This window comes from Pyxicephalus adspersus, chromosome 1 (genome assembly GCF_032062135.1).
Source record: "Pyxicephalus adspersus chromosome 1, UCB_Pads_2.0, whole genome shotgun sequence".
In the NCBI taxonomy this organism is placed as follows: domain Eukaryota; kingdom Metazoa; phylum Chordata; class Amphibia; order Anura; family Pyxicephalidae; genus Pyxicephalus; species Pyxicephalus adspersus.
In genome coordinates this window covers 142,456,729-142,477,123 of record NC_092858.1, presented here as the reverse complement: position 1 = coordinate 142,477,123, position 20,395 = coordinate 142,456,729, and the positions used below count along the sequence as shown (strand labels likewise).

The 20,395-nt window shown below is 37.7% G+C and overlaps 1 protein-coding gene across 2 annotated transcripts in view; it reads right to left on the bottom strand.

Moving 5' to 3' along the window:
- Positions 1-20,284, bottom strand: part of ORAI2 (ORAI calcium release-activated calcium modulator 2) — a 24,749-nt gene extending 4,465 nt beyond the window's left edge. The window contains exons 1-3 of one of the 2 annotated variants that reach the window (XM_072429684.1): positions 20,109-20,284; positions 18,313-18,403; positions 4,054-4,290 (exon numbers count right to left, since the gene is read on the bottom strand). In XM_072429684.1, the coding sequence (XP_072285785.1) occupies positions 4,054-4,290; positions 18,313-18,315 (240 nt within the window). In that variant the 5' untranslated portion in view covers positions 18,316-18,403; positions 20,109-20,284. The remainder of the gene's footprint in view (positions 1-4,053; positions 4,291-18,312; positions 18,404-20,108) is intronic. The other variant, XM_072429694.1, reaches the window with a different exon arrangement.
- Positions 20,285-20,395: the final 111 nt, after the last annotated feature.

The window sequence follows — 20,395 nt, the reverse complement described above, 5'->3', positions numbered from 1 at the left end:
TAAGCACCCATGAGCCTGATGCCATTTCACCAGTTGTCCTTCCTTTGACTACTTATGGTAAGTTTTCACCACTGCATAATGGGAACACCAAACAAGACCTGTTGTTCGAAAGACGTTGTGACCCAGTTCTCAAAGGATCACAATTTGTCCCTTGTCACAGATGTCCCGATGCGACGGTTCCAGCACAACACCTTCAAAAATTAACTGTTTACCCCTTGGAAGGTGTTAATGTCATTTAAATATTATTGGTATTTACTTTACTTGTCATTGTTCCTAATATTTTGGCTAATTAGTGTATATGCAGAGAAAGAGCTTTGACTTCACTACAACTTCACTAATCTGAATGCTGGTTATCGTTGGTTCATACCTCTCCAATACAGTAGTAGCTAATGGAATGCCTTGCTAATAAATTGAACATGATAAAAGTCTCCTCTATCAGTGTCAACTGAGTACAAAGAATATGATCAACCTATTTTTGTACAAGGAAGTTTATTTAAAAATACATTCTAGGCAACAAGCAAAAACATTGAGCCTAATCTATTAAAGCTCTCAAAAGCTAGGAAGGATACACTTTCATCAGTGAAGCTGGGTAATCCAGCAAACCTGGATTTGTCTGGTCGAGGATTCAAAATAATTGCTGGCAAATAGCAAATGACTTTGAAGAAATCCGTTCCAGTTTTGCTGGATCACCCAGCTTCATTGAGGAAAGCGTATCCTTTCCAGCCTTGGAAAGCTTCAATAAATCAGGCCCATTCACTGAGGTGCTATTACTATCCAGGTAACACAGCAACTGTGCTAAAGTCAGTCAGTGTAATTGCCTGCAGCAAAGGCAAACAAATAACTCTATACAAGATCAGCAGAATGCAATTAGTATTATATATTTTGGTGCCCTTTCCTGATTTCCAAGGCAAGCCTAAATCTGATTGGTGAATGTATTAAATTCTGTATAATTCTGGCATGTGTATACATCAGATTTTTAGCACATAAAGGCAGTAAGATACCTGAAAAAAGTTTGAGTCACAAGCAGGTGTGTTAAAGATGAGAAGATCACAGAATAGGGATATAGGACTGAAGTCATAACAACTGCTGGATGAACCTTGTACACATCTCAATGTTTCATTTTTAATTAGGTTTACCTAATATAAGCATTTGCAGAGACCTCTGGCCTGTCAGATCTCTGCTGTTGCGGTGCATTCATAACATGAGCACATTCATGGGACTCGGGGGAGCAGAGGTTCAGCATAGCAGAGCTCCACTAATTGCTCCGCTCCGTGATTGCCATTTAGCACTAGAGGTGAATGAGGACAAGTCACCCTATTCAAATCTAGTGCGGATTGGCTGAGAAAAGGGAAAACCTGATGACAGCTCAAGCATCACCAGGATTTCTCTTCCTCAGCCAATCACTAGGCAGAGCAATCAGCAGATTTCTGCTATGCTAACAGCTTTGTTTTCTTGATTGCTCCCACAGCCCTAGAGGAGCTGTGGCATGTGTTCCGCTAGGGCTTCAGGAGCAATCAGGAGAGCAGAGCTCAAGCGTCATCAGGATTTCCATTTCCTCAGCCAATCACAGAGCACTAGAGGTGAATGGGGAGCCTTGTCCCCATTTAACCCTTAGTGCCCAGGGATCCCTCACTGTCAGGAGTTCCACAGTTGTGCTCATGTTATGAATGCAGCCGTGGGAATCACCCTGTTATTGTGGGATAACCTGTAAAAATAAAGTTTACAAAGCACACACATTCAATAAAATACTTTAACATTAAAGCCTCAACTTTACACATATTTTAACCCTTTCAGGGAATGAGTAAGAGGTTTCTGTACCCCTATACTCATTCCCCAGGGTGGGGTGGCGGAGATCTGGGAGTCTCCTTATTAAAGGGGGCTTCCAGATTCCAAAGTCCTGCTTAAAACACTTATAAAAACCCCCATTGTTTTCAATAGAAGCTTTAATAAAAAGCTTAAAAACGCTTGTAAAAGCCTCCGTTGAATTCAATGGGAGGATTTTCAAGAGTTTTTCCGCTTTTACTGTGTTTTAATTTTTAAAACGTTGCAAGGAACCTTGTCTATACCGCTCAAAAACGTGCCTCAAGGAAACCTCCTGGTGTAGATTAGCCCATTGGAATGCATAGGAATTTCAAACATTGGCTTTTAAAGCCTCAGGTTAAACGCTAGGGAAAACGTCCGTGTAGACTAAGCCTCAAATCAGCATCATAGTTCAGAAAGGAAATGTTATACTGTGAGGTTAAAATAAGTGTTATAGCATGCATGCACTTGCATAAAAAATATTCAGTGCTATTCCCCCACCTCCTAGATTGTAAGCTCTTCAGGGCACGGTCCTCCCCTCCTCATGTATCACTGTCTGTATCCGTCCGTCATTTGCAATCCCTATTTAATGTACAGCGCTGCATAATATCTTAGCGCTATATAAATGCTGTTTATTATTAATAATAATAATAATAATAATAATATTATTATTATTATTATTATTATTAATGCCACTTTAACCAAGTTCGGCATAAAAAAACTTGCTGAAAGCGTTTACCCCGAACTATTTTCAGGTGGCTAAAAATAGAAAGGTGTCTCTTACAGGTGCCGCTGTCATCATTCAGTGTGCTGTTGTTCGATCCGAGTTCTCCAGCGTCGATCTCCGTCTCCAGCGTCCGGTGTCTGTCTTCTCCGTTGGATCCCTGTCTTCTTCTTCCCTCGGTGTTCGCGTGTACGTGTACCTCTGCGATCCCTGATGACTGATCCCTGCTATGGCTTCAAGCTCCAGAAGGCATTTATCCACCCAAGATGTGATGGAACAGTTCACAGACAGCGGGAACGATCTAGAGTCACTTGTGGAGTCCAGATAGTGATGGATTTTTGTGTTTTTTATTTAATTTTATTATTAAAGTTATTTTTTTTTTTTACATGATTGTGTGTTTTAAATTTTATTATATTCAGGATATCTACTAGACCCTTGTTCGGTCATATTTCTGTAAGTTACAGGTCTACAATTTAAAACCGCTTTTGGTACAGAAAACCAGACATCAGTGAAATGCCCAGGTGGTTAAAAAAATAGCTTGATGTCCATTCCCTAGCTACAGGTTCATTCAAAAAAATAAAAAACGTTTTAATGACAAACCTTCATAACCCTGGGCCAACTTTGCATTCTGAACTATTAGATTATAACACAGATACAGTCTAATATTATAGAGCCAATTATTTTGGACTGCATATTCCTGTATGGAAGGATCTTGGTACACAGAGATGCTGAGAATGTAAATTAGAGGAGAAATAGAAGGAAGGTAACCGCTAAAGTAATTAATGTTCAATGTGGCAACCTTGGAGACAGATGACCGGACAAACCTTTTCCATGAATCATCTTCTTCATCTCCTTAACCTATCTGACAGTGTTCACCAACAAGTTTCCAAACAGTCAAATAGATTCCAATTACTGCTATGAAACACCCATACAGCCTGCCATGATGGTATTTCATTGTCAATAGTGAAGGCAAAAGCATGCTTGCCTTAGTACAATGCACGGCTAAGATCCTGGTCAGAAAGTAGATCCTAATGCAGGAGGATTGAAAAGGAGAACACTTACTCCTAAACCCTGTGGCTTTTTAACTTTTGGAATCATTTACATATACTTTTTGTTTGGGCTCATTTTTTATTTGCAACCCCTGTGTTAATTACATTCAAATTCAAAACTTGTGTTTTAGGTTTCAATGGTAAGAAAATATTAATACATACATTTACCTGTATCCTATTGGGGAAAGTCAGTTCATTTCCAGTGGCGAAAACACACAACAGGTTGTGAGAAGGAATTCCTCCAATTAAGGGAAATCACCATCTTTTACCACAGAAACAAAAACTTGAAAAACATTCTCTGCACTATCCAAAATTTGAATGTACAACTACACAACACTATGCAATGCATTGGCACCTCACACACTACAGATAAAAATAGTAATTTTAATCATACATTTTTTAGTCTTAGGTTAAAACGTGGTTGGTTTTTATGGTAAATAACATGTCATTATAATGTTTTACCCATTACTTCATCCTTACCATTGCAAATCCAGAAAGCAATGCTGAGGTTCTGCTGGAGGCTTTCAGCTTGGCTCTGCTGAGATACAGTTTCCTCCAAGACAAGGCCTGCACAGAGTGATGATTCGATGTGACCAGCTCCAGGTAACTGCGTCTCACCCAGTCTCTATAGTCCATTCCTTTGTTCTCCCGCTCCGAGACTGCAGGGGTGGAAGGGTCCACTGGGATATTCAGTTCAGTACTCATGGTTGCTTCCGGCTTCAAAGACAAAAATAGTTCAAATATATTATGCCAGTGCCCAAATATTTGTCTCATGAGAAATACGGGAAACTTGGATTATCACTGTTTCAATATTTCAAGTTAAATACCACATATATCTGATAATTACGGGGAAAAACACAAATAAAATATATAACCACATAATACAGGAAGAACATAAACATAACTTATTAAGGAAAATCTGTAATTTCACCATTCAGGGAAAAGTGACAGGTTCTGTTTAAAGTACAACACCCCATTTACTCATAATTAATTTCTTTGCAATTCCCTGCTCAATTACTACATTAGTGCTCTTTATTTTCATTTTTATCATATATTTATTTAGCGCTGATATATGATGGAGCACTTACTCCATAGTCATATATCTAAGGGTTAATGCACACTAGTGTTCTTTACAAGTAATACAAAAATGTGTGGTATTGTTTGAAAAAAAAAAAAAGAACTTTTTTTTGGTTATTTTATACTTTTTTTTCAAAAGGTTGTTTAAACGTTTTTTTAAATACTAGAAACAGCATCCAAAGGTGGTTTTCCAGTGCAATAGAATTTGGTTTATACACATAATAAAATGCACTCCAGCACCTGATACAGCCATTTATGGTAAAAAATATAGGGGTTACACTGGGAAGACTAAATGCTCTATAACAACAAACTGATACCCTCTACTTTACTGTAGGTCCTCACACTCTGCAATTGGTGGCATCTTCAAGTTCATGTTAAAAACATAAAAAAAAAGGTTAAAACCTTTTTTACAGCTGCCGAGTCACTGGGGAAGAACAGTGATTAGATCTGCTGAAAGACTTCTGCTGCCGTGAAGAAGAATTACTACACAATACATTCAGCTACTGAGGTTAATGATGTTGTATTATAAAATGCTTTTATTGCTTGCTATGAATAAGTAAATACTAGAATGTCCTCTTAAGTTTTTGAGGTAGATAATATCTACCTGAAGGTTGCAATGACATAGAGCAGCAGCGCTACATGCCCTGCACATTAGGAAACACTGATGAAGAAACTCTTTTGCAAAGCGATGAATAGGGCACCTCTAAAACTACATGACAAAATATTGGGTCAGTGATGTAAGCCTGTACTGAGATTTCTCTGTGGGCTGCAATTGCTGACATCTTCTTTTGCAAATGTTAGATACTGTCTGTCATACTGGCAACAATGGTTTTACACATTTTTTAATCACTGGTCAGCAACATGAATGCAGATCCAGGTTTGCTGGATTACCCAGCTTAACTGATGAAAATGTATCCTCTCCAGCCTTGGAGAGCTTTATTATATCAGGCCCAATGAGTTGTGGCTTCACTTGTTGCCCCCTTTTTTGTCAGGTCAGTACAAAGGCAACCAGACAACCCACACTATTGAAATCCTGAAGCCATAGATGACCAGATCACCAGTTTTTCAGAAAGCTGCCTATATACCACTTTTAGTACAGTTTGCCTTTAAACTCCCCATATTTGGGTCTCAGTAATATAACAATGGCATCAACATTTGAACAGTTAAGATGTATGGATATAATGTAATTTAGAATCCTAAAGAAATAGATCACTATTCCTTTCCCAGTATCTGCAGAATATCCTTCACCACTATAAAATAAATGTTGGGGGAGCCAGCCCTGTTCTTTTTAAGCCCATGTAGATTGTTTATAATTTTAATCTTATCTGACATTGAAAAGTGATATCCAAGTTAAATCACTGAAAGTTGTCCTATAGATATTTGTTTTACAGCAAGCAGGAAATGAGGCTATTAAAATTCAAGTCACAGGACTCCAAAGAGAAAAAGAAAAAAAACTTTAATATAAAGTCCGTACAATCTGATATTCTGTGGGATTCCAAACCATTAAAACTTAAATCAATTTGTAAAGGTTAGTGATTTTTAAGCCAGTCACATGTAACAGCAGGGAAAGAAAGATCTGACCTTATCAAAGACGAGTTCCCAGCCTGGGGTAAAAGCTGCTTTAAAGGGCCATCTCCTGCTCACTGACCAAATGTCTGGGTTTTGTATACTGAACACATGTTTAGCTGCCATTACATCCTTTTAACTGCAATCCTAATCTTTGTATCTAAGAATATTTGAGCAATTGTTTCCTGCATTTTATAGTAATTTCAGTACACATACAGCACTGTGCAAAATTTTTAGTCTGCTGTGAAAAAATGTTGTAAAGAAGAGATGCTTTCACAAACATAAATTCAAATTGTTTATTGATATAAAAGTGAAAAATCTAAATCAAAAAAATATTACAGATAGATTGCTCCCAACATCATTGCGAAATAATCACAGATCCATGTGGACTGTCCTAAATCCTTCTTTTCAATCTCAGACACACCTAATGATGTTGGAATCAGGGCCATTACATCACTTCCATTATTACTTGTTCTTCTTTACACTGAATATTTTCCTTAATGACATCGGCTGTATGTTGGAAGTCAACAATTCAGAATAAAATTCTTACTTTACAGCATTTTTTACACCTGCCTAAAACTTTTGCACAGTACTGTATGTATTATAGTATTATTAATACCAAGGTCACATTAAACTCTAAAATGTACATTTCTTTCAGGCCAACAACCAGCATCAAAAGAAAAAAGTTGCAATGCTTAGAATCAAGGAAGGCTAAGTTGTAGCACCAAGGTTTACCATACAATGCCTTGGAAAGGCAATCTAGGTAGCAAGACATCCTGTGGGGAGTGCTTTGAGCAAGAGTGCAAGAGTTGGCAACAACTAAGATTAAATGATACAATGACTTAGACCAGCAGATAAAGTGGAAGCCTAACAGGTGATAATGGCTTGGAACAGCAGGCTAGGAGAGCAGCACAAACACAGAAGGTACACCTTCACCAGAACACCTTCAGTTCTTGGAGCCTGCAGAACCAAATAGCAGCACAAACAAGCAATCAATAGAACATTTGTTAATCTGTCACTGGAAACTGTACGGGGCTTTAGACTTTAATGGCAGCAAAAAAACAAAAACGCATTTTGTATAGATGTGTCAGGATGCTGAAGCATTCAGAGATTATCCATTTGCTCCTATTGGAAAGCTATGGAAGTGTGTTGCTCGTGGGTGTTTGAAGCCATCCAAGAAGCAGTATAAACTAAAGCTGTCCATACACTGGTGGATAGCTACAGATCTTGAAAATATCTTGAAGACTGCCATGCACCCATCGACCAGAATATCTACACAGAAGGTCTACACAGACGGTTTACAAAAAACGCATGTAAATGTTCCTACAGCATTTATATGGCTTTTTTTGCACTTTGACTAGCGTTGTAAAGCTTGCCTTTAAACGCGTTTATGTTTGAAGCAATATTTAAACATGGGAAAATGCAGAAAAATGCCTCCATTGAAATAATGGACGTTGCAAGGAGCGTTATCTATAACATGCCTCAAAAATGTGCCTCAAGGAAATGCCCTTGTGTAGATTAGCCTATTGGAATGCATGGGAATTTTAAACATGGGCTTTTAAAGCCTTTGATTAAATGCAGGGAAAAACGTTTGTTTAGATCCTAATGGCTGATGGTTGTTAGGGAATGCTTTCATTTAAAGTCTATCAAGGAGGAAATATTTTTTTTTTGTTTAAGTTTTGTTTTGGATTCAAGGTTTTCATAAAATCTAATAAAATGCTGCATTCTGAGCCTAATTAAAAACAAAAACTATTTAAAAAAAAAGCCTTGTTTTTTTATTATGCAAAGGGTTATCCACCCTGTATAATGATAAAAATGTTGTGATAGGTTTGCTTGAAGTCTAACGATTGAAGCACACATCAAGACATCTTTTTCTAATACTTCCCTGGGTGTGACACATCAAAGTATGACTCCCTACTATTACCTTACCAATTCTACAGCATTTCTAAATCTTTAATTATCTGTTTAGTGTAAACAAAGTGACATGGTTTTATTGACTGTCCTGCCAAGGCAATAATAAAAAACTGGATTGGATTTTGGATATTGGATCCAAAGACAGCAGACCTTGCCAAGAATAGGCATGATCTCTGTAAATAAGACTAAATTTAGGGTGGCAGTTTGGGCAGCTTAGAGAGGTTTAGTATTTTTTAAATGAATAATGTGTTTAAACTATAAAACTTATATCAGTGTGCTTCAATCATTTGTACAGAAGGCCTAAGCAAAGCATTTATAAGAGCAGCCAATGTTTCACAAGAGAAAGTTTTATCATCAAGAGGAAAATAAACAATGTTAAAGGTCCACTTCAGTCATGATTCATTTCCTGTAATGGCTGGCATATATATTTCCAAACATTTAGCAAGCCTAGACTTGCATTAGAAAATATTGATTCAGATATTTTCTTTGTCTGTGTAATGAGTATAGATGAAACCAATATACTGTTAGTAATTACACATGGCGTACTTACATTACACAGTACTCAGATCACAACACGTCAGGGTTTACATGAAAGAGGAAAAATCGGCAAAATGATGTTCACCGATTCTTCCAACACTCAGCCATATAGTGAGAGTGTATCTCATAAACTTTACCATTACAGAATGTTTGTCGGTAGTGCTGCCATTTGTCAAATAATCCAATGAAGCAATGTTAAACAACTGTAATAAATTCATACTAGGCTTAAGCCATTGGATCTCCTTCTCATGTTATCATACTAATGGCAGGTACTGGACAACTGTATAACTAAAGGAATATTGTCTACTAACATCACATATTTGTAAAAGAATGTTGCCATCCCATAAAAAAATGAAGTCAAAAAGTTAAACATTCAAAGGGTACATTTAAATTTAACCAGGCAATACATTTCCACGGCTGTTTAATCTGTTCAGGGGTAAGGACTCCTATGTGTTATCGTGAGACGTTTGTAGATTGTAAATTTGTACTGCCATTAGTAACAAAAGAGAAGGTGCAGAAAAACATACAACATAACAATGGCCACAGAACTATAGTCACAATATCTCACGTCTTTTGTAGGTCTGGCCTTTAATACATAAGACCAAATATGAATACCACAATTTATAATGTCTCATCAGTAAATACTTCTGAATCTTTGTATCCGGTGCATATGATCCTAACCAATCCATCTGCAAACGTAATGTTTATAGTGGTAATAACTGTGTTGGTTTTGTTAATTGACAATGAAGTCAAAGAGCTGTCTCCTGTTGCTTTCATCTATCTGTGGTTTATAGTCACACAATTCAGGCAAGGGGTCTGGGGTTTAGACAGCACAAGAAGTTTCCCTTGCTGTGCTGGGAATAAATGAACTCCCACGCATCATCCTGGCACGGCCAATCTGGATGGTCGAAATTCGGGTCCAGGAAAAAAAGAAAAAGGAAAATGGCAGCACCCTGCAACGGTAAGGGAGTGAGTATTGGGGTTTAGTTCCTCTTTAAAGTTTGGCTAACCTAACCTGGAAGATCTCTGCCTGCTATGACACTAACCTCCAACCACCAGAGATAGAAGTTGTCCCCAAATGGAAGGATCAGACACAACCTGATCGAGCAATTGATGCTTAAATCATGGGGGTCACTTTTAATACTGGGCTGTTAATAGCATTGCAAAATCTGGCCTTACTATGTACAGATTATTCAGTACTATTTATAAAAGATCCTCATCTGACACTGTAGACTATTAAGATGAGTCTGGATATGTAATTACGTGACTCACAGACAGCCTGCAGAGCCATATCCACTAATGGTGCCTGAAGATAAAGAGCATAATGTGGACTCTGTTGTGCAGTGATGGATCACTGATAAATCCTTTCCTTGTTTTATTAGCAGATAGATAAAAACCTAGAAACACTGCAACACAATTTATTCCAGCAAGGCAAGACTGTGCAAAAGACAGAAAGATGCCACAACCAACAAAGGACAACAAAGGACACAAAATGCCAAAATCACCACAATAGACCAAAAATCGTGCATGCAGCATTTTGAGTCACATTGTGCTACAACACAAGAAGAAGAAACTCAGCAGGATCTTTGCAATGTTTTTGGCGGAACTGCTGCCGGTCTTTTGTGTTGGGAACTTTGCAGTGGTTCAGTGAGTGATGGGTCGCCATGGTCATTTATTTCTGAAGGCTTTAGGCCAAACTCCAAAGAAAAAAAAAAACAATAGACCCTCTTCCACCTTCCATACAAAAAAAAAAAAAACAATATAGAAATTTTTTACTCACCTAAAGTCTAAAGTGAAATTCCAGCCCAAGATTTTTTACTTTCGACAGGGACCTGGGGGACCTGTTTAAGGTGTCCATGTTACTGCCCTTGCAGAAATGATGCTAATACCAAGAGGGGACTGTTGATGACCAATCAGCATATCTATTGTTCTGGATCGACAACCCATCGCACCCCCAAGCAGGATTGGCAGTGACCTCATATACAAAATAGTGGTATAACCTGATTCAGCAATACATATACTTTAAAAAATACATTTCTATTGCATAGTGCTGTCCATTGTTCAACCCAGAAGTTTTTTTAAGCCAGATGGCAAGAAATTTTACATGGGTGTCAGTCCTCGTATTATGACCCAACTCTTCAGTAATCACCCAAAAACAGCCGTGTGGTTACTGAAAAGTGCCAGGTGGTGCACCCAGGCTGGGGAGAACACTGGTGTCCTTTAAAAATATGAAAATATGCTGAGCTGGCGTTTGGATACTAAAGCAGATACAAATACTTGATAGTCTGAACTCCAGTTGGTAGTTTACACTACAAACATCCCAAAGAAAATAAAGAACATTTAAAGGCAAAAAACACTAGCGGAACTTTAAAGGCAGTTCACATACACTATATATTGTATATAAATTAATGGTTGGTTTCTCCAACTTCCCCCATTCTGCATCCTATGCCAGGATTTACTATATATATGATGTGTGATTTATTTATATGTAATTAATAATTATATGCTCACTTGCATTGTATTTTAGTGTGTTCAATTCACTGATGTTCTGTAAATGTACAATCCCCGATGAAGCGGATCATCTCTGCGAACTGCGTCGGATTGTCAGAACTTGTCACAACATTACAATTTAGACATTTGGTTTGTTGATTAACGCACTTAGCATTAACAACCAGGGTCCTTTTAACACACACAATGGTTTGGGTGGTGTGATTTGTGGACCTTCTTTTTTTATATTGATGTGGATTTAGATGTTCCCTTTTGTATATTCTGTGTCATAATAACAAATTTATATTTTTTTTACAATTTACAGTGTATGTTAACTGCCTTTCAAGTCCTGCTAGTGTTTTTGCCTTATATGTTCTGGATACTAAAGCAAGCAGAGCACTTCACTTAGGACAAAAATAGTTGAGAATAGCAAAGCCCTGTCAAATTCATGGGACTGGTTTCTGCCCCAATGTTGGAGATCTCTCTGCAGCATTAAAGCCCAGCTAAATCTACAACTGAATGGTTTACCATCCAAGGAGGAGATTGCTTGTTTACCCGTTATATTTTTTGTTCATCAGGTAGACTGGATGCTAGCCTGATATTCAAGTAGCCTATACACAGAGAGCTCATCTGTGTACATGATGCAGTAATGACAGCAACCAGGGAAAACATCATAAACTACATGTGAATGCTGAAATAAATACAGTAAGTGTACTCAATTATAATAGGAGATTCTAAAATGTTCACTCATGACTGGAATGTACCCTGGCTGCCATTCTAAAGATATTTAACTCAGCAGGAATGTGCTTGAATTATAAAACATATGTCATGTATCAAGTCTATGGCTCAGTGAGAGTGAACTCATTTTAGTTTGAATGTTGAGGAGTTTAATAACCCTAATATTATTTAACTTTCTTTAAAAATTGTTGAAAGGTTGTTACACTCCTCTTGTGAGATGCTGCTTGGGGAAAAAAACTGAATATTCACTATGTGATGTACGATTGCTGTAAAGCTGCACATATCAGCAATGAGGCACAGTGTGATTGGAGAAAGGCGCTCCACCAAGGAAATCTGTACATTTATGTGCTAAAATGAATAAAAAGGGTTATCAGGTTATTAAGACTATAGAACCCCAGCGTATGGGGACTACACAGCAATAGGTCCCAGGCATTAGAGCTAGAGAAAATACAATAAAAAATACAAATTCTCAATCTGCTGGTAAAGTAAATTGCCATATCTGCTCTACTAGTTTGTTATTCTTCTGACCCACAGGCTTCAATATTTTGCAAATTACTGACAAAGAACAAGTTTGGAGATCACTGTAGTAAAAGATAATTAGACATAAAGACATCCATATATGACATTTTTGCTATAATTTTGATCTCCACAATCTCAGAGAAGACATGAACTGCATATGTCAAGTACTTTATTGCTTTTTTTTCATATAAAATCTGTGGCTGGGAACTCCAAATGGGGGGGTCCTGAATCACTTCTTCCTAATTCTTAGTCAATCAGGAATACAAATAAATGAAGTGTCATGTCACAACACCAAAGAAAAAGTCAAGTTTCATATAAATTATTGGTGGCAATTAGAATTTGATCAATATCTGTTGTAGAGATTCAGAGGTCCTGCAAAATGTATTAATTTTTTTCTTCAGGCCATGTGCACAATGTCAATATACAGCTGTTAGCTTAAGACAGCGTAAGTTACATCAAAAGCATAGCAGATACAGCTGGGTCGTCTAATAGATGACTGAAAATAAACAAAACCTCCGGACTAAATGAACTGTTGTATTCTATGTGGCATCTGTTTTACAAAGTGTGTAAAGTTCATGTTTACCATCGAGATCAATGACATCCATGGTGACTAAGAACTTCAGGGTAAACAGCATATTAAGTAAAGCTACTTCAAAGTGCTGATGAGATCACATAATCAAATATTATATCATGATTTCTAGTTCATTCTTTTTACAGAAACAGTTTCTTTTGGCTCTTTATCCTCTAATTGCCAAAGCCATGCACAAGTTAAATTATTCTGCCCTTGTATTCCCCTCTGGGTGAGCAGGTACATATTATTCATCTCCCCTCATCCAGCACATAAAGAAGCATTGTGTCATTATGAACAAACATTGCTACTACTAAATCACAGCTTGGAATTATTGTAGCTACTTACTGCAAGTCAACATTGTTCTCCCTTTATGTATGTTATTCAACATCCAAGGAAATCAAGGTGAAGATCAAGCTAAACTATGTTTAAATTAACAGGGGAAAGGGTAAAAACCCAGTTACCTTTGCATTGATGTTTTGTTACTTTTTGTGTCACAAACACAACAGGAACTCTATGACATCATTAGAATTGTCAATCATACTGGGCGAAGTCTCTTATCTAATAGTTGTCACAAACCACAGCTGCGGAAGGGGCCATTAGCACAAAGATGGAAATACAAATTATCTGAAGTTCTAGCCTGTCCCTGATCCTGTCCTCAACTAGCAAATTCCACTTTAAACGTTTAGAATATGGACAGCTGATGGTTATGCAAACATGGTCGGGTTAACATATCCTGATACTTTGCATGTTCTGGTACGTTGACCAACTGAATCCCCTTTAATGTATCTTACAGATACCAATGCAAACGAGGAATCAAAACCTTTAATTTTATTTTTACAATCCTTCTCCTCTGATTTCCTTAGCACATTCCCTCCCTTACTGCCATCCATACCATTTTCTTCTTTTTTTTTTTAATGAGAATACATTAAACTGCAAAGTTCTTCGGTGAGCTTGGTTGTGTACACAGACAGTCACATCTATATAAATTAATCTATTTATAATTATAACACTTACTTATACTAAACAATTACAATATAACAAGCAGACATTTCATGAAGATATTTTTGGTGTCATATTATATTATTACTGTGCCTCCATAATATTTATAAATAATTCTATATTAGGTAAACTACTATGTACATTCTGAAGTGCTGGACTGTATGTTATGTAAACACAATATAACAATATTTGGAAATGCAATTTATTAAACAGATAAAAGATACACATACATATATATATAAGGCTGAGTGTACACGGACTCTTTCCCCAGCGTTTAACCTGAGACTTTTAAAGGCCTTGTTGGAAATTCCTATGCATTACAATGAGTTCATCTACACCAGGACGTTTCCTTGAGGCACGTTTATGACATGTATCTTAAACGTTGCTTGCAATGCTTAGAAAATGAAAATGCTGGGCTGATGCTGGAAAATCCCCAAAAACACGGGTAAACGCAGTTAACCACTTTTATTGAATTCAACTGGACGTTTTCCTTTGTAATATGCAAATTAGTTAAAATGCGGTAAAACACAATACAAACGCAGGAAAACGGAGAAAAAAAGGGAAAACGCAGCATAGGTGTTTTCCAGCATTTTAAAGCCAAGCTTTAAATCGCTAATAAAAGTGCAAAAAAACGCATACAAATGCAATAGGGACGTTTACATGCATTTTTAAAAAATGTCCATGTAGACCCAGCCTAAGACTACCAAAACAGAAGCTCTATAGCTCTAAAGCAATACCTAACTCAGTGACAAAATAGTTAATACAGCAATACAACAAGTAGTGAAAGGTGTCTAGTTGTCACTTCCCTTATACAATCAGTGCTGTACAATGCACAGGTATAAACTATGATTTTAGGCTTATCGGAGAAGATAACATTGCAGTCTTACAGCATTGAAGGCCAGGGCTACAATGTTCCAACATGTAACTTGAAGACCTGAAAACTTATAAGCATAGAGATATCGAAGAAGATTGAAGAGGTATCCCTCGCTTAATATACAGCCCAATGACTCTTCTAGTGTTTGTTACTGTTGTAAGACTACAAGGGGTTAATGACACATTCATTTCCATGAACAGTGGAGAATTATACTTGGACAGCAATTGAGTTTGTATTATAATTTGACTTGGAAACATCAGTGAAGAGCATCTGTGGTAAGAGCAATATATCTTATGAAAAATCCACAGGAAGAGGAAGCCATTGGGCCTCCGGTCAGCCAGCTGAGCTGTGTAAATGCTGTACAACTGAGTGTGATTGTTTATTACAGTGGATCCAAGCAGAAAAGGCTCTTTAATTCCCAACTCATACTAATACTGAACTTATCGGAACTTGGGTGAGTTTATCATGTCTACAGAGAAACATGATCTGTCAAAAGACAGCAGTCATTTTATTACCCGGATGAGCAACATACGTGTATACAGAAACAAATGCAAACAGTAAGAAGGCAAAATAAGACATTCTGCACACTGTCACAGTGCTTCATGACCTGTCTAAAAAATGAAGCACAATTTAAATTTGTTTTTTTGTTTCCAAATGTTTCGCAGCCACATTGGCGTAACAATATTACAGTGTCATCACTGGCTGTATTCAATCTCTGTAAGTTTATGTCAAGTCAATTGGTACAACTTCACACCTTTAATAATATTAGTGCCATTTCCTCTGTTCCTATCTAACTCTTTATTTATACCTGTTGATCCTGGCAGTATATGGAGCTGAAGCCACATTCTGCTAATGAGTTACAATGCAATAGTACAGCTTTGGTAACATAAACACTTATTCTCTGTTGTTACTTCTCTTTCCACTGTCAGTTTTCTTTTGATGCCACCGCTTTTGCCCGGCCTAATGTTGTCACTTGTATTGTTTAATGTAACAGGCAGCTCCACTCTTTTTTAATGCATTTATCAGAAATAGAATTCCCCACAAACAGAAGTAAGATTCCCAGAACAACCCAGAAACAGCTGTTGTATGAAGCAATGTCACATAGCTAGGGGTCACATATCTAAGCAACATTTTAAAAGGTTACAATGTAACAACATTCTGCTCTTCCTGTAATAATGATACAGCAAGGATTCCTTAGGACAGATTCAGATCTGCCTCTGATCAAGTGATCCTGTCCCAATGGCTGTCACCTTCTTAACATCCTTGGCGGTTTGTTTCTGTCCGGATTTATATTTATAAAAGCATTGTTTTTCATGAAAATGTACTAATTCTTAGGCATAACTCACCGAAATATGTACAATATATAATAAATTTATTATTGAACTTTAAATTAAAAAAAACAAAAAAACACAAAAATCTGTTAAAACAAGGGTGCATAAATAAATCAAAAATACTGAAACCTACAATAAAACTGTACAGTAACATATATATATATGTATTTATTTACATCAGTGGATTTCAGTGGACTCCCTGGGTGACAGATCAGAGGAATTATAGGACGCGGCCAGAGGATGGGCACAGACAGGCAGAACACAGGAGGATGCCAATAGGACCAGGTGTTCATTTTTTATGTTTTTAGGTACCCCGAGTGTGGCTCAGGGTTACCGCTTTTAGCAGGGTTTTTTTTACCCCACACTCGGGATTACCACTCAGGTGGTTAAAGAACCAGCGTCTACTACACTGCTCATTGCCATTCCTTCTCTATGGGGCTGCCACTGGTAGACTCCACTTTGGAGTATCTCTGCCAAGGCAGCAGATCCCTGCCTTGGAGAAGCAGTCTCCACAATCTCATTGTCTGCCAGAACATAGCCTATGGGGTGACAACTGCTGTAAAATAGTGGTAACATTCAAATTATTTTTTCACCCCAGTAAAAAAAATGTCACTATATGTGATAGTTGTGAGGTAGTTTTTTTGTTTATACATTTTTTATACTATTTTACATATAGGTAGTTTTATAAGCATACAACTTACACAGAATATGAAGAACATTATCACAGAACAGTATCACACAAACCAAACAAGAAAACATTACATACAACAGTAAATACCACCGAATGTTATCACTTCTGGAAACCATCAAATTTCATATAATATATTGCAGTACCCTTCCTAATACTTCCAGCAAACATCTTGCAGCATGATAGATTGGCTAACCAATGTGAACTACTATGAAAGTGTTAGACCAAACAGAAACTGGAACACATGCAATAGGTAACTACCTCAGGACCCGGGCGGAGGGGGGGGGGGGGGGGCATGCTCCCAGAGCACTCAGGGGTTTTTGGTATAATAATTGTGCTTGTTTGTTTTTATTATTATTATTTAGTCTAAGTAAGAGTGCTGAAAATACAGAGAAATATGTGATTATGACAGAAATCTAGGTAAATAAATATAAAAATGTATAAATTTCAGGTTCTAAGGTGACAACTTAGCAAAAATAACAGTGAGCAAGTGTTTTCATGTTAAAGGTCCTAGTAGGATCACTACATCCTGGGACTAGTAAACTGCAATATATTATTTTTTCATAGTTAATGACCAGTAAACCACTGTGTAATGTATTCTGCAGTCAGACACAATTTCCTAACAATATGTTTTCCACTTTTATTCCACAGACATTGCTTCTCACTTTCTGTTGTAACTTTGGGTCATTTCTCTATTAGAAAAATTATATAAAAACAATCAAAGCTTATAAAAAACATTGATAGCTGTAAATATAGTAAACAATTAAATGTGACCAGCTTGATCCACTGAGCAATTATTGCTTGCTATGTTTATTCATTCATCACATCGGGGGTTTAATGTTTAGTGAGAGAAGAATGCTGATTTATCTGTCCTACCAGTGCAAAATATACTTGTGTGTCCCAATGGAAATTCTAGGAGCTGATATTTATTTTACAATGCTACATAATATTTTTGTGCTTTATACATAAAGGTCAATAAAAATATTAATATCTTCCTGTACCATTACCAGACTATCTTTCCCCTATGTTATGGAGATGAGGGAGGATATTCTATAGTCCTAACACACCTACCATCCTAGGATGACAACGCTGCTTCTTACTAGATAAGTAAGTGAATGCTGTCACCTTAAGTTTGTCAGTAAGTCTGTTACTGACAAAATTAACAAGTGGAAAGAATTAGGAAAAAGCTTAAAAAAAGACATGAGAAACAGCTAGAATTGGAACAAGTGTCCCTATCAAAACATTCCTTCTTTCCTGTTCTGGCAAATGTTGGATTTCTCTTTACTTTCAATTCCTGGAACTGTGGTCATCAGAACAAATACAGACACTTCTTGCTAACGGGTCTACAGAGAGGGCTGGGGTTCTAACCCCCCACCTCTTTATCAAAAGAGATAAACTTTAAACATTGTTAGATGAATTTGGAGTGAATTACAAATACCATCTGACGCTGAGCTGTCAGCCATTGGAAGAGAAATGGTGTACATGTAGAAGCTCTTACAGGAAGTACTTGTATCTGCCAGGACGGGAGGCTGTAAAAACCAGAAATACAAATATTTCTTGCAAGATACTTTACATAAATCAAAATATGCTAAACAGAGAATGTGGGAATGGTGAGAGCAATGCCAAGCAATGGTTGGTGATTTCTGCAGCAACCAGAAGTAGCCAATCCCTTTTCAGCAGTAATATATATACAGGTAGTCCCCGGGTTAAGGACATCCAACATACAGACGTCTCCTAGATACGAACGGATCCTCGCTGCTTTATTTGTGCAGGACGGAGGCTGGATGGGGAGGAGGTTTGCATGACTTGCAGAAGAAATCTTTTGCTAAACACAACCAAGTCTGATCTCTTCAGCCTTTTTTAACTCTTTAATGACCAAGAAAAACTCTGCAGTTGTATATTTTTGCATATCAAAGCGCAGCTTGCTCCAGAAGTTAATTAATGTCTAGGCGCCATAACTTTTTTTTTTTTTTTGCTTTGTTATTAACTCACAGTGAGGATTTTCTACAGTAACTGACACCATGCTGCCTAATATTATGTTGAGACAAACATCTGTCCCAATTGCATTTATTAAAAAGGTTTACCTGTTCCGACTTACATACAAATTCAACTTAAGGACAAACCTACAGTCCCTATCTCATATGTAACCCAGGACTACCTGTATTTGAAACAGATCAAGGAAAAAAAATGTGATATACAAATCACAAATTACAATAATGTCTTATCAGGACAATTTAACTGACACCAATTACCTTTTTGGCTATCTGTAAAGGTGACATTCTTCCCACTGGCCAGCAATGTAAAAGGCATTTTCCCCACTGACCCCCACAATAATATACTGTTAGCTCTGGATATGTCATTATAACAGGGGTTCCCTGAAGACCTGAATGTTATTTTAAAGGTTCGATCTCCAAATATCTGGAATAAAGTCAGCATGCAAATTCCAACATTTCAGGCAGATCTCATGCACTTGCCTTTATTTGCATCCTTTGTAAAATATTAACCCCCCTCCCCCCTCACCTCCAATTACACTGTGATGCACTTTATTCTGCCAATGTGATCCATATGAGGTCGTGCAGAGCCCACATGGTTTACATTTCATAGGTAGCCCCATATGTATCCATGTCATTACACAAACCATTCAATAAATCAACCATGACCAAACAAAAACAGTGAAGGCGACATTGATTTCAGTTCTTTTAGTACAACCAGCAGTGGTGAAAATGAATCAATTATAATTGATCAGACACCTGCATGTGAGCGATCGTCATTCACATTCAACAGTCAATCAATTTGAATAGATTGATAACATTGGATCTATCAGCAGTCAGTCGCAATGTGTGACACCGTAATGTGTGTGTTACATTGTGCAGCAACAGTTTATTAATGAATTGCTAGTGTGTGATCACAGGCATTAACCTGAACATTGCAGCAATGGGATCATGTGTGTAAACACATCAGTGACCACATGGAGTTTGTATATTCCCTTAGTACCAAGTGCATGCAGAGTCTAGGTAATCTATACTATGTCTATGGAGGAACACCAAGCAAAGCCAATACAATGGCAGAGCAGGGCACCTGTGTGGTCACTGACATTGTATGCAGAATCATAGAATGCTATATATAATGGCCTTCTGCTGACAGGTGCATTGTTTACCTGTCACCTTTTCAGCCATGACCCCCTAGCACTCATTACAAGTTCCACCCTCCCCAATACAAGTCTGAGACACTTACCAGACACACCCTGATCCCTCACAAGCCAGTCACAGTACCCTAGGGGTGAGGAATGCCGTGCTGCCCCAGCTACACTCCGGGCCGTGCAGCATCCCCAGGTGAGAGAGACTGATGCAGCAGATCAGCTGACACTGAGCAGACAACACACACATCGCTTCCTTCCAGCTGTGCACTGTCAGGGCGGACTATGTAAGCCGTGTGCTGATTGGCTGGAGGCACCTCTTCCTCAGCACTATCAGTGTCGTCCTCTCTGATTCGTCTTCCTGCCGTGTCCCCGGTTACAGCGG